We start from the raw sequence: 16,050 nt of genomic DNA, 5'->3' as shown, positions 1-16,050 counted from the left end.
TGGGGGACTGTCGCTCCGATAAGAGGGCCCTTATATCTGGGGTCCCTCAGGGAGCGATCTTGTCCCCTATGCTATTTAACATTTACATGAAGCCGCTGGGAGAGATCATCCGGAGACACGGGGCGCGGTGTTATCAGTACGCTGACGACACCCAAATAGTCTTCTCTGTGTCTCCGACTGATGCAGTGACTAGGGATGGCATCTCTTCGCTCAATGCCTGTCTGGAGTCAGTAATGGGCTGGATGAGGGAAAACAGACTCAGCCTGAATCCAGAGAAAACGGAAGTGCTTGTGATAGGTTCTCCTGGTCCTGGGCAGGAGGTTTGTCCGCCAGTCCTGAACGGGGTCACGCTCCCTGTAAAGGACTCAGTACGCAGTCTGGGGGTGCTCCTTGACTCGTCGCTTCACCTGACTTCTCAGGTAGATGCGACAGTTAGGAGCACCTGTTATCAGCTTCGGCTGATACGCCAGCTGCGTCCCTACCTCGACCGGGGGGAACCTTGAAACAGTGGTGCATGCACTGGTAACCTCTCGACTTGACTTCTGTAATGCGCTCTACATGGGGCAACCCTTGTACCAAGCTCAGAAGCTGCAGTTGGTTCAAAATATGGCTGCTAGGCTGGTCACTGGCAGTTCCAGGGCCAGCCACATAACACCGATACTGAAAGAGCTGCATTGGCTACCAATTCGCTTCCGGGCCCAATACAAGGTGTTGGTCGTCACCTATAAAGCCCTAAATGGCTTGGGCCCAGAGTACTTGGAGGACCGCGTCTCCCCATACAATCCGCCCCGCACACTCAGGTCAGGGGTGAAAAATCTTTTGAGCGTTCCCAAGACAAAATATGTACTAACGGCGCAAAGGGCATTCTCTGTGGCAGCCCCGCAATCTTGGAATGCTCTCCCCGAAGAGCTCCGCTCAGCCCCCTCCCTGGAGTCGTTTTAAGAAGAACCTGAAGACTCACTTATTCCATCAAGCTTTTTCTCACATGTCCTGACTGTTTCCCCTATGTATTGTGTATTGTATTGCATTGTATTGGATTTTTAACTGTCTAGTAATTTTTGATTGATTCTATGTGGATTTTAATGATGTATAGTTATGCTGGTTTTAATCGGGGGGTTTTAGTGGGAGTTGGATTTCTTTTAATCTGTATTGTATCATATTTGTATTGCTTGTAAACCGCCGTGATCGTAGGAACGGCGGTATAGAAATAAAATTTCAATCAATCAATCAAAGTACTACCTGGGCCTAGCCCTGTTTGAGTTCTGAGTACAGACACGATCTGAAGCCTTCATATTTAGGCTGCAGGTATATATCTGGCTGGCACCAGCACTCCATGGATTTAAGAAGAGACCGGTCTATTGAAGCTCCTGCTAGCCAAGACCTTCGAAATTTAAAACAAAGTTTCTGTCACTCAGTTACTTACCTCTCTAAAATAATATCAATGTTGTGCCCGTCATTAAACAGAGGGAGAAAAACACACTTCCACAGGGCTTCCATGTAGTGAATCCAGGCTAGCATTGTTGGGTAGCATATTCCCCCAGAAACAACAGAAGCATCACAATACAGTGGTACCTCGGGATACGAAATACCCAGGTTACGAAATTTCCGGGATACGAAAAAATCCCATAGGAAATAATTGTTCCGGGTTACGAATGTTTTTTCGGGTTACGAAAAATTTTTTGGTGCTTTTCGGCGCTATTTCACACGGAATCGCGGCTTTTCCCCATTAGCGCCTATGGCATTTCGGCTTACGAAGGCTTTTCGGGTTACGAAAGCGGCCGCGGAACGAATTAATTTCGTAACCCGAGGTACCACTGTAGAAGAGTTCCATTCTAGCATGGGGCCATTCCAGGCAATGAGATCAATCATGTGATCCCCTGTTTGGAAAGTAGAGTTCCAGCCATTTAGAAGTTCTTCCCAGCAGCTGCCATCATTCTAGTGGCACATTTGAATTGTGCTGGATGGAGAGCAGAGGTTAGAAATAACTAGTTGATTCATTTGTCAAATCATTAATTGTTAGATTTTCCCCCCTTATATGATTTAACTCACTAGCTTTCCTGATTAACAGGGATGTTAATCCTCTAGTTTTCGAAATTAATTAATTAGAGGTCAATAGAATGCATTAGGGTGGGTGCCTCTCCCTCTGTTAGCTTCAGTAAAAGAGGAAAGTCTCCGGAGAGGAAGGATTAAGATTGGAAGAAATGCATCACATTGCTCTGCTGCTAGGCAGGCTAATCTGCCTGATCTATTGAGGATGTTTTTGGGAGGACTGAGAAACTTCTAGAGCTCAAAAGCAAAATAAAAACATGGATGCAAATGAGGAAGAACTGGAAAGAACTGGGGAAAAAAAAGACCCTGACCTGGAATAGAATGGACAGGGGAAGAAGGGAGTGATTTACTTACATATCCTTCCAGTAAGCATGAGCCTTGCAGAATGCCTGGCCTCACTCAGTGAGGAGTATGCAAAGGGATCTTGTAGCCTCTTTGAGACTTACTATGGCCCATTACAAACGGGCCAGAAAGTACGCACGGAGCGCGTACTAGGGTTAGAAAGGGGCGGTGCTTCTGCACCCCCCTAACCCTAGTGCGTGCTCTGTGCACACAAAATGGCGGCGGCCGTTCCACACGGCCATCGCCATGAGGATGTCACGACCGCACTGCCTCTATACAGGGCGGCGCGGATGTGACGTCCTCGCTAGGGCGCTTAGTGCGCCCTTAGCGCAGAGCAGGAAGGAGCTCTGTTTCGGAGCTCCTTCCTGGTTTGGTCCGCTGGGCGCAGCCTTCAGACGGCTGCACCCAGCGGACCAAAGGAGAAAGGGGCCAAGCGGCCCCTTTCTCATCCTCCCCGCCGCTGCGGGGTGTCCTTGGGGCTTGAAGCCTCAAGGACGCCCCTTTCCAGGCTGCAGGGAAAGGGCCTTTTGCTGCTTCCCCGCAGCCTGAAAAGCGGCGGATCGGGGCCTCAGCGGCTGCCGCTCTGGACACTGAGGTCCTGATACCCCGGGGAAAGGGGCAGGTGCAGCCCGCTCCAAACGGGAGGTCTGTAACCCGCCCCATGTGAAAGAAGTTGTAGCGTAAGCTTTCGTAGACTTGGGCTACTTCCTCAGGTGCAAGTCCAAGTCTATGAAAGCAACATCATGGACTGCCTGAAGGAAGAGGCCCCTCCCTCCTCAACTGTTATCTCGGCCTCAGAGGGAGCCATCAGGCAGACCCAGCAACATCATGGACTGCTTGAAGGAAGAGGCCCCTCCCTCCTCAACTGTCATCTCGGCCTCAGAGGGAGCGATCAGGCAGACCCAGCAACATCATGGACTGCCTGAAAGACGAGACTTCTCCCTCCTTTAATTGTCACCTTGTTTTTTTTTTAAATTATTATTACGATTTTTACTGTACACCGCTATGATCATTGCGGAATAGCGATCTATAAATAAAACATTTATTATTATTATTATTATTATTATTATTATTATTATTATTATTATTATTATGCTACAACGGCTTTCACACAGTTAGTCTCAAAGGTCCTATTACTCAAAATGTCAGGGTCCCGAGAGCGCACCCACAATCAATATTTAATAGGAAAATTTTAATTAGCTCAGTTACAGTAGCCAAGAGGGCTTGGGCAACTCAAAGCTAGGATCAAGCTTGTGTATATCGGTTCCAAGAAACAGAACTCCAAAGCTCAAGTCCAAATATACTTTTATTTGTAATAAAGGGGAATCACCATTCACACAAAGACACTCACTCACACACACATCCAAGGACTAACGAAATAAAAGATGGTAGCAGATAACAACTTTAAGGATTACACAAGTTAGTACTGTACCAGTTCCAGAAGTGAAGGTTCTAATCAGAGGATTCCGCAATTTTTTTTAACATAGTAAACAGCAATAACAGAACAGAACATTTTTGATGTGCAACATTTCTGTTGTCTACATAAAAGCCAGCAATGTTTCACAACAAAAAAATGTCGCACAAAATGAAGAGTATTGTATGGCAAAACCATGTGCTATTTTGGGTGAAACATTGCTGGATTTTGCACATCATTTCTATTCTGCAACTTTGCTGTTTTCTACATAAAATGCAGCAAGGCTGCACAACAAAAATGCTTTAGAACAAAAATATTGCACATGATTAAATATTTTGCAGAATATTTTTGTGGTGCAACATTTTTGTTGTGCAACATTGCTGTTTTCTACATAAAAACAGCAATGTTGCACAATAAAAATATCGCCCAACAAAAATGATGAGCAAAATCCAGCAATGCTGCACAACAAAACTATGTGTGGCTGTTGCTTCACTTGCCCTGCATAATATTTGGGTTGTGTAACTTTCAAATGTCAAAGGCTGCAGCACAATACTGAACATTTTATTGGATTGTTTGTATAGTGGTACAGTGTGTAATTTAGTTTTGCACTTTTTCACTTTCTCCAAGTATGTACCCTAAAGATGCAAATCCCATCTGATCTTGGAAGCTAAGCAGAGTCTGCCCTGGTTAGTACTTGGATGGGAGGCTGCCAACAAATATTACGTGCTGTAGGCACCTTCATAGGCAGGAACTGGCAAAACTGCCTCCTTGCCTAAGAAAACCCTGTGAAATGCATGGCGCCACTGTGAGTCGACAGGAAACTTGAAGGTGTGCATGCACACACACACACACACACACACCAATGTAAGTGAATCAGGATTTGTTCCCCTTGGCCTAAGTTTCTCAAGGGGTCAGGAACTCCAGATCTGAACCCTGCTGGAAAAGTGACAAATTTCTGTTCCATCCATACTTTTAAATGAGACCAGCAATCATAAATGCTGCTTGTCTCCCCTTCCCTTGCAGTCTCCTGTGCTTTAACTATTCACACACACAGAGTTGCACCTCCGTTTTCTTGGGGGATCCATTCTGGACACACACATGCGTGCAAAAATGGAAACTCACATACAGTATATTCAAGCCCCATTGGCTTGAATGGCCACATTCCATGTGCGTGCACCATTTTTGCCAATGGGGCTCACCCTTCCATGAGTAATTGAGAACATGGATGTCAAGTATGTGAAAACGGAGGAGCGACTATATATGTAATCCCCTGTATATTTTGAGTGACAAGTTTAATAAACTCTACCATCCCTACTATTTAAAAAAGAATAATTTCCCCCATGTCCTTCCCTATACCCATTCATTCCACATTTCTCCTTTAAAATCTCATATATGTACTTAAATTTCTTTCACCGTCTTCATTTTTCTACCATGTCATATATGGACACGGTCAGATTGATTCATTAACACCATCTGTACTGCTGGTGTTATATTAAGCTCACCTCTTCCAGAAATATGTACTGTATGTTTACAAGTTGCCTATTGACTTATGATGACCTCCTGGCTTTCATAAGGTTTTACTAGGCAAAGAATACTCAAAGGGGCTTTGCCATTACCTTCATTTGAAAAATAGCCTATTGAACCTGGTTTCCTTCAAGGCCTGCCACCCAAGTAGTAACCAAGATGAACCCTGCTTAGCTTCCAAGATCACACACAATCTAGAGCCTTAAGGGTATTTAGGCCCTGGAAACACCACTGCATCTGCAGTGCAGAAATAATGCAGTTTGACACTGCTTTAACTGCCATAGCTCAGTACTATGGAATCCTGAGATATGTAGTTTGTTTTGGCACCAGAGCTTGATGACAGAGAAGGCTAAATAACTCACAAAACTACAAATTCCAGAATTCTGTGACATTGAACCAAGGCAGTTAAAGCAGTATCCAACTGCATTATTTCTGCAGTGCAGATTAGGTAAATGTTTAAAACACTCACATACATATACGAACTTTCCAAGATTCTCTTATGCAGCTTGGGACCTGTTGCTCATCCTTCTCCTGTTCTGACCATTTCCAAGCAACAAGCAAGCTACCCTTGGCAGCTTCTTTCAACCCACAATTCCCATGTGCAGGGGCCTCTGGTAATTGCAGCTGTAAATCAGCACGATCTTTATTTGGCTAATAAATACTTTATTTGCACATGCGAAGTCAATAAGACCCCGTCTTTTCTATGTAATAAGATTTTAACGTAATTAATCTGGTTGCAGGGAGGAGGGATTTACTGCTCTTCCTGCCATGAGGCTGCTGGCTGCTCCGCATGGAGCAATAAAGGCCCCATTTGCATCTCATTAAGCTAAAGAAGGTGAGACAGGGGGAGCTTCCTTGTGTTCTCCCTGGCATCCTAAGAGGAAGAACTGTCTCCGAGAATGAAAGAAAGCACAGTGTATGGAAACATCAAAGTCTCTGCTTCCAATTAAATGGAGAGGGAACAAAAGGATGAGGGACGTAAATGGCTAAAGGTGTTTTTGTGGGGGGTGGCAGATAGTCCTCTTACCTCAATGTGCACTTTCCAGTTGAAAGCATTTTTTTCAGAGCTTAGAAAATTATCTTTCAATAATAATTATTTACAGCTATAATTCCAACGATTCTCCCACAAACCATAGTTTGTTGCCATTACACTTAAAAAAGCAACAGCTACTTCTTAATTTCTCAGAAAAGTACTTGGGCTACATATTTTAATTGCTTTTAAAAACCATGAATGCTACAAGTTCTAATACTGTGGTGGAGAATGTTTGTGTGTGCATGCACGTGCACATGCACATGCATGCACCTTCAAGTCAGCTGTCAATTTAATTTCATAGGGTTTTCTTAGGCAAGGAATACTCAGAGGTGCTTTTGCCAGTTCTTTCCTCTCAAATGATAGCCTACAGCAAGTGTGTGTGTGAGTGTTTGAGTGCGTGCGTACGTGCGTGTGTGTGCGTGTGTGCTTTCTAGCTGCCTGTTGACATAAGGGGACCTACGAATTTCACAGGGTTTTCTTAAGCAAGGAATATTGGTAGCATACCCAATATACATCATGTTATATTTTGGGCTTCAAGATTGTCATATCTGGAACCAGGCATGTTCTTAAGAGGTCAGAATGAAATTTGGAACATCAGAAGACTTTCTCATGGGAAGGAAATGTAGACAAGAAGACATGTAAGAGATCCAGGCAATACCAAGTCAAGCACTAAATGGGTTTGCCAATTGCTCCATTTTTCCCACAGGTTCTTTGTACATCCTCACTAGAAACCAAAGCAAAGGCATGTAAGCCAAAATTTTCTACCTACCCGCTGCTGTGTTCTCAGCCAACCTCCCCATTCATCTATTTTAAGGTTGTCCTGAATCTAATCAATAGTTTTGTTACTGTGAAATCAAAGCCATCAGTCATTCCAGAACCCCATTGTCGATTCCCTGGAAAGACCATCGGGTCTTTGTTACATTGCACGATAGCACCTAGCACCTCTCAGATACAAACATCATGATCCCAGGATCTCAGATACAAATACCTGAGATAAAATATAAATATCTGAGATCTTAGAATCTCATATACAAATACCAGTCCCAAACATAGCCTCCTCAAATACAGTTGGCCCCAAGCCTTGAATATATATAGAACTACTTTCCCAAATTACAGAGTACAGGGAGAGAAATTTTGTGTAAAAGGTTTTTCAGACACAATAGTGGGTTTTTTCTTTGGTCTTTCAAAACCATTGTGCCTCTGTGTTCTACCGTTTGTATTTTCTCACTTACATTTTATACCTCTAGTCAATGTTTCCATAGCTTCCAAAGGAAGTCTTAGTTCATAGATTAAATTGTATGTATCCATTTGTCTTCAATGGGTGTCTTAAGATCCAGAACATTTAAAAGCATAACTAATACTTTAAAAATGCTTTGCTCAAGACTTTCTCTAGGGTGAGTAGGATCTGATCCTATTCCTTCCAAATTATGGGTTTATGGTTCAGATTAAACCAAACCACGGTATCAAGTTTCCTTGGAGGAAAGTGATTAGGTGCATCTCATCAAATCCAATTTGAGTCTGGAGGAACAACTCTACAGTTACTCACAGCACAGAAGGGACCATTAAATATTGTCCAATAAGCCCCAGCTGGCATGACCACTGGCAAGAAATTGTGGGAGCTGTAGTCCAAACATCTGGAGAACCAGCATTTCCTCAGACGTTGCTCAGTCATTCCAAGTAATAATGTAAAGAACATTACTACATTTTTGTCCTTATTGAGAAAGGGGCTTCTTGAGATATATCATGTCAAGAAAATGATCAACCACTGTAAAATTTTCCATACTTAGGTAATTTTGAAAAAACAAAAAAGAGGATGGTAAGAACAAATATAAATGGTGGGGGGGGGGGACTTGTTTTTGTGCAAATTCTCCTTGTTTTTGTTTTCATAGTCTGTTGTTGCACCAGGGTTCTCTGACGGAGAAAGCAAAATATCTCACAAAATTAAAAATCCTTAAAATCCATAGCTTTGAGCCATGGCAGTTAAAGCAGCGTCAAATTGCATTATTTCTGCAGTGCAGATTAGACCATTGTTTGTTGGAACAAAGAATTGTTCACCTTTATTACGGTCATAGACCAGCACAAGTAAAAAGAGGATACAGAATAAAAGAAGGTTAAAGCAATGTAAAAACACAGGTTAGAAACAGTATTTAAAATATCCTTTTAAAATTCAGTGTGGCATGGCAACATTAGTACTAGCCTACTGCGGGTGTTATTGCCTGACAGATTTTAACCGCAGCTACACAGAATCTGGCAACATTACATGTTATATCAGGGTTGGTGTCCCAATGCAACAAAGAAGTGCAAAATTGACTGGTGTGTCCTTGATGTTTATACAATAAAGGTGAAATAATGCTGAAGTGGATGTCCCTGTAGTATGAGCACTGGAGTAATACATGCTCTGTTGTCTATTTGGCCAGAGTCATAGGAACATGTTCTGTCTGAGAAGGGGGTCTTCTTGTATCAGCCTTCAAGGACAGCTGAGAGAAGGGGATGGCATTGTGTCATAGTAAAGGCTTTCCAGTATTTCAGTACTTCGAATTGTGCTAAACATGCTATATGTGATGCCAGGTATCTGTTGGAGTCATTAACAATAAAAGTTGGGGTGCTAGCTAGGTCTAACTGTCGCTCTATAATCTATCACCCGTTGTTTGATGGTTACTTTAGCCTTTTCATATCCAAGCTGATTAAAAGATCTGGACAGAAAACAAAGAACCATGTTTTTTTTTTTTGTTTTCACTCACACATTTTCACAAAAAGTTGCACAATGTGAAAAATCATTTGAAAATGTGCACAGACATGTAGTCCTGGCCAGCTTGGGGAACACTGTTTAAATTCTGTATGAAACAATAAAATGGGCCAAGATTAATTTTCCTGCCCTTGAGATGGAAATCAAATAGGTAGGGTCTGTGAACCAAGTAGGAAGGAACAATGAAAAACACCATTGCTTTCATTTTGATCCAAAGTAGACATCAATCACTCCCTGCCCCCATATTTTGTCATTGAAATCTGGGATTTGTGTGGCCAGGAAACATGGAAGAGGCTGCAGTTATTTGCTTTTGCCTGAGCCTATTGGGAAGGGCTCCTCTACCCCTCGGTGAGCTTACTGAGCACAAATTGTCATTCTTCCTTTTAAACTCAGTTTGAAGCAACTGAAGTAAGCTATGGAGAAATGGGGAAGGTAAAATGAGAAGAGAAAAACTGGGACATTGTGAAAGAAATTGACAAAATGGGATGACAGAAAATTAATTGGGACTGTCCTGCCTAACTGGGAAAGTTGGAGGGTATGTGATCACTTTGAGTGCAACTCAGAGCCCCCTTCTCATTGTGCAGTAGCAGATATGAAACACTCCTCTTACTTTTTCCATCAGTTGCCGGAGTTGTCGACTCCGCAGGTCCCTTGAACAGGTCCCCTGGACAGGAATGACAGCAGTGCACAGACATTTGCCATCGGGGGCCTGAGCTGAGGTATAGACCTGCCAGCCTTCATCAGGGCTCTGGAAGAGAGTCTGCAAAGGAAAGAAAGTACATAGTACTCAAAAAGTTCAAGGACTCAGGCTCATCCCCAGTCGCTGTGCAAACTGACCCAAACTTTTATTTTATTTATTCATTGAGTTAATAATGTACAATAAGGATCAAGTTCAACTCAAACTGCTAAGAAAAGCCTAAATCCAACTATCAGTCCCAGCTAGAATAAACTAACTGAATCAATGGAAATATAGGTGTGTGTGTGTGTGTGTGTGTGTGTGTGTGTGTGTGTGTGTGGTTTTTTGACTCAATAAATCTGTTCCTGTTAAGTCTTAGGCCACCATCTTTGTTTTATTTCAACATAACATTTTGAAATATATTTTTGTCAGTTTTATTTTGGGATCTTCTTTAAGGGCTCTAAAAACTTTTAATAAATCTTTGAAAAGGATCCCTGAATAAAACTGGATGGAAATGATTTATCCTGGAGTAAAACGCACCTACTTTCCCCAGCATATTGGGATAACTGTTCTCTTTTTTGTGGATTGCTGGTAGCTGGCTTTCCCTTTCTGTTTTTCATATCCATTTATTTATTTGGGGAGAAAATTGACCTTTTTATTTCTTCTCACAAAAAGGAAGTTACTCAAATTGGCTATGTATATACATAGAGAGAAAGAGAGAGGAAGGGAGGGAGGGAGAGAATAATTAACTAACCATTAAAACACATTGAGAAGCTAAAAGCAGCTGCAAACACCAGCTCTTCCTCTTTCCTAAATTAACTGCTGATAAATCAAATTAGGGGAGCAGAGAATCAATGGCTTGTTTAAAGATATTTCTCTTCAATTGCCAATACAACACCAAGAAATAGTATATCTGCATTAAACGTATGACCTATAAAAAGCCCTATATGTTTCAGGCCCAAATTATCAGAAGAACTGTACTCTCCCCTATGAATCTGCTCATGCATTGATCTCTTTAGAGGAGACTCTTCTCTCTCTCCCATCACGCTCAAAGGTACATCTGGTGGGAACATGGGGGAAGGTCTCAATGGCTGATTCCAGGATTTGGAATGTTCCCCTGAGATAGTTTAGACTGGCATCTTCTATGCCATCTTTCCACAAGCAGATAAAACTTATTTTATTCTGGCAGGCCTTTGAGAATTGATTTTTCAGGGGAAACAGGCCTTGTACAACATGCTGGCCCTTTATTTGCTATTGTTGCTACAATCTGTTTTAAATGTTTTTAATTTTATGATGGCTTAATTGTTTTTTAACTTATGCATGCTATCAAATTTTTAACAATGTTTGTTTTAACTGTGGTAGGCAGTGCTGAGTCCTGAACTGGAGAAATCAGGCCACCCGACTTACCAGGCCGGCCTGGTTGCTGGGGCGGATTGTCGGCCCCATTTTCGGGTCCTCCTGGCCTCTGCTCGCCCCAGCAACCTTTGCGAGGGTGGGCGGGCCCGCCATTGCCTACTGGGGAGGATGGGGAAGCCCCTCCCACTCTGGAGGGGTGTGGGAGTACAAGTCCCCACTAGAAAAATATGCTTGGCACCAAAGAAATGATAAATGCCATGCCCAGGCAGGCCCAACTAGGGAGAGATTTCCATAGATGACAGGGCCACAACAGAATAGGCTCTCTCCCTGATCACCACTTTCTGAACCTCTCTTGGTGGAGATACTTTATTTGAAGGAGGGTTTCACATGCTGAAAATTGTTGATCCCTTATAGCAATTGTTCCCTTACATGCATCTCAACCCATAAATGACCATGGCCTGTTACAGACTGCCAAAATAAAGCTGCTTCGGGTCTCTTTGGAGGTATGCTATTTAATTGATGCATGGGTCCTAAGAGTCCGGAGGTCGCACCAAAGCCATACTCCATTCCTAAGCACTGGAGTGCAGCTTTTGGTGCAGCTTCCAGATTCTTAGGATGCATGCATCATTTAAACAGCATACCTCCAAAGAGACCCGAAGCAGCTTTATTTTGGCAGTCTGTAACAGGCCCATGTGTGAATGTTATGCCTCTTAATGTCTTCCTTCAATCTCTTGTTCCCTCGCTCCCTTTTTGGGTGACTTATAAGTGGTCAGCCTATTTTGTAGCCTTAAGCCAGTCACTATTTTTCAATTATTTTGTCTCACAGGGGTTGTTCTATGAATAAAGAAGGACTTTTCCAAGGAAAGACCCCCACTCCCTTTTAATCTCTTAGGCAGCAAGACAGCATTTAAACACAACAAACAAGAACAAAAGATAGCCTTGGGGAAAAAAATCAGTAATCCTCTTAAGGCACTAGAGAAAGTATGATCATGATCTACATTAATTGGCTTGCCAACCATCTGGCTTTGCTGGAGGGACAACTACAACTGAGAACAATGCCTCGGCCTCAATTTTGGAACAAACTCTTAAAAATCAAGCGCAAGCTCTTAATCTTGCTGCTTCTTCATTCCTCTCTCTCCCCGGAAATGGGAAACCAGAGCAGTCAAAGATGCCAGGCAGTTCCAGCACAAGAGCCCAACAAAGGGTGTACCATTTGTCTCTGCTGGTCTTTCCCAGCTTTGCACCCACCCACGCAGCACATGGAGTATCTCTCTCAATATTTGTTGGCACATTGAACATTTAGACAAATTGCATACTGTTGGTACGACACACTCCCATTCCCCTTACGCAACTGTGTGAAGTCTGGAAAACATTTAGAAACACACACATGGCAGTTATGATAATACGCTTCTATTAAACAAGAATATGTGCTGATTATAAGGGGTGGGTATTTTTTAAACTAATATTTATAATCCCCTTTGTTTTCATGAGTAAAGGCCTCATTCATTTCATTATTCATTCATTCCCTGAAAGCAGACTTGTGTTATTATCCATTCAGTTTGCTCCATTCATCTTCAGTTTCGTATTTTCCATTTCTTCATTTTCATTTTCTGTTTTTGTTGCTGCTGTCTCTGGCAGTGGAAGCAAAGCTGATTTCAGGGGGAACCTCTTTCAGCTGCCATCTTGTTGTCCCAGAATGCCCACTGTGCCAGCCCAGAGCATTTGGGATCAAAATGTAGCAGCAGAGTCACACAAGGCGTGTGTTTGTGTCTATGTGTTTTTGTGTTTGTGAGTGAGAGAGAGATAGGGCATATTATTTTTTCTCTCTCTCTCAACATGATCGAGAATGAGATAATATTTAAGATTTGTTTGGAGAACTTAAATGACAGGAACCAGGAGACAGCTGCTTGACTCAGCTTTGTGGATGTTGGGGAAAAGTACACACAGAACCATACATGAAGACAAATGGGTAGGAATTACTGTGAATGGTATATGAAAACTCAACACATTCCTATCCATTTAATACTGGTGGCATTAGTACTCTGAGGCTGCACTTGCACTACAGAAATAATCCAGATTGACACCACTTAAACTGCTATGGCTCAATGCTATGGAATTCTGGGATTTTGTAGTTTTTGTGGTACCACAGCTCTCTGAAAGAGAAAGCTAAATGTCTCAGATACAGTTCCCAGAATACCATAGCACTGAGCCATGGCAGTTAAAGTGGTTTAAAACGGAATTATTTCTGTGTGGTGGATAGAGACTCAGAAATGAAACTAAAACTGAATATACTGTAGTCTATTCTGTTCCAGGTTCCACATCCTTTCCTGTCAGTCTTTAAGTAGGGTTTGCCTCTCCATTTTTCATTACCATGGTTGAAAATGCTTATATATTGTTTTAAAGTGCTATGTTTTAACATGGTCATTTTTAAATTGTTTTGTTAAAATGTTTTAATTACTACTTTTTAATTCTTTGTGGTTGGGCATGGCACCAGAGTTCTCTGACAGAGGCTGCTGCCACACTGCAGACCTAATGCAGTTTGACACTGCATTATCTGCCAGGGCTCCATTCTAAGGAATCCTGGGATTTGTAGTTTGTTATGGCACCAGAGCTTTCTGATAGAGAACACTAAATATCTCACAAAGCTACAAATCCCAGAATTCCATTCCATTGAGCCATGACAGTTAAAGCAGTGTCTAACTGCAATAATTCTGTATGTAGATGCAGCCAGTGAAGGGTAATTATCTCACAGAACTACAAATTCCAGGCTTCCATAGCATTGAGCAAGGATAATTAAAGTAGTATCAAACTGCTTTAATTCTGCAATATGCAAACACTCTTAGGTTACCGGGGTGGGGGGTGGGGATCTGAATGCTACAAGAGACCTGTAGTAGAAAACACTTTGTGCTCCCAACCATGTCATTGCCGCTTCAGTACTTATGAAACAGCATGAAGTTCTTTCTCTAATTGTATTATGCTTTTAAAACACTGTACACCACCTTGAATCACATGCTGTGAGAAAGGCAGAATATAAAATAAATAAATGATATTTTTTTAACCATTTAGTGGGAACACATTAAACTTACTATAAATGTAATTTTTAAAAAAAATACAGCTGCAACATCCAAGGAGCAAGATATATTCCTCTTTTAAGTTACAACTATGACATAAAGTGGTTTTATATCAGCTGATGCAAAAATGAACTGCAAGTTGAGTTTCTCTTATCCAAAAAGCTTGGGGCCAGAAGCGTTTGGGATTTCAGATTTATTTTAATTTTTTTAATACTCGTAATTGCATAAAATTCAAAGACATAGTCGTGTTAGTCTGGAAAACTGCTTTGCAAAGGGATCTTGTAACACCTTTCGGAAATAAAGAAGCTGGTAGCATGAGTTTTGGTAGACTTGGGCTTAGAGAAAGTAGGTGCAAGTTTAGGAAAACTCATGCTGTCTGCTTCTTTCTTTCAATTTGTCTCAAAGATGCAACAAGATTCTTTTGCATATTGTATTTGTATGTACATACATAATGAGACACTTTGGAGATGAGACTCAATATCTAAACACACCAGTCATTTATGTTTCATAAACACTTAATGCACATAGCCTGAAGGTAATTTTATGCAATATTTTAAAATAATTTTGTGCATGAACCAAAATTTGTGTGCACTGAACCATCAGAAAGCAAAGGTGTCACTATTTTAGCCATTCATGAAAAAAAGTTATGGTTTTTGGAATATTTCAGAATTCCAGATAAGGGAGACTCAACTTGTAATTATGAGTAATTAGTTGTTTTCAACATAGGCCAGTGGTTTGAGTGTTGGACTACAACTGGGTTGTAAACCAGGTTTGATTCCATGCTTAGCCATTAAATTCATGTTCTTAGACTTAGGGGAAGGCAATAACAAACCTCTTCTGAATAAATCATGCCAAGAAAACTCCATGATAGGCCTTAGGATAGCCATAAGTTGGAAATGACTTGAAGGCACACAACAACAAACTACAAACCTCCAAGTACTAAAACAATTATGGTAGGCCCTTTGTCTCCACTGGAGTTTGGTTATAGGACCCCCCGTGAATACCAAAATCTGTGGATGAGCAAGTCCCATTATATACAATGGCCTAGTAAAATGGTGTCACTTATATAAAATGGCAAAAACAAGGTTTACTTTTGGTATTTATATTATTTTTGAATATTTTCAGGTTATAGATGGTTTAATCCGTGGATAAAAAATGTGTGGATACAGAGGGCCAACAGTAAATCTATTCTCTCCCTTTAAAAAAATCTGCAAAGCTCTAGTCTTAGATTTATTCCTTGGCTTCGTTGGAATGACAGAATGCTGGGAGAATAAGATGGAATGCTGGGAACCGACAGAACTAGGGAAATGGTTAGATAATCACATACAGTAGGCACTGATATTACTGCAGGATAAAAGTGTTTGACAAAGACAAGGAGGAGAAAGCCCTCTGGCATGATGCTGTTTGATGATCCCTCAAACTCTCTGTCTGCCTGAGTGCTGGAGGGGTGTGGAATGCCCTGGGGTTATAGGCCAGGAGAGCACAGCCTGTCACAGCATTTTTATACCAAGTCAGTGCCACCCTTGCCCTCTTTCTCCTAGCTTCTAGGATGAGGCAGTGCTTGGAGGGCTGCCTCCTCATTTCCAACCCGCACCTACAGAACACCACGGTTCTAAAATTCACCCGACTTCTTGGCTAACTAAAAATGGAGCTGCAAAAGGCTATTTTTAGAGCCCGCTTGCCCTGGGACATGCCGAACTCACGTAATGAGTTGTGGCGTGACCTATTCTGTCCTCTCCTGTTATGTCGTGATGCTTCATCACCCATTTGGCTGACTTCTCTGCACCCCTCCATTTTGGTTTCTTAAAGAAGCGTCTACTAAGGAATTGAAGAGGGCAG

At 41.9% G+C, this 16,050-nt stretch overlaps 1 protein-coding gene across 1 annotated transcript in view; it reads right to left on the bottom strand.

The window, feature by feature from the left end:
* The window catches only part of OLFM2 (olfactomedin 2), a 209,856-nt gene that overhangs the window by 94,356 nt on the left and 99,450 nt on the right, over positions 1–16,050 (bottom strand). Inside the window, 1 exon segment of the mRNA XM_042448105.1 lies at positions 9,719–9,868. Coding sequence (XP_042304039.1) covers positions 9,719–9,868 — 150 coding nt within the window.

This window comes from Sceloporus undulatus, chromosome 2, assembly GCF_019175285.1.
Source record: "Sceloporus undulatus isolate JIND9_A2432 ecotype Alabama chromosome 2, SceUnd_v1.1, whole genome shotgun sequence".
NCBI lineage: Eukaryota > Metazoa > Chordata > Lepidosauria > Squamata > Phrynosomatidae > Sceloporus > Sceloporus undulatus.
Note: the sequence above shows the minus strand (reverse complement) of the source record. Positions and strands in the feature narration are given on the sequence as shown.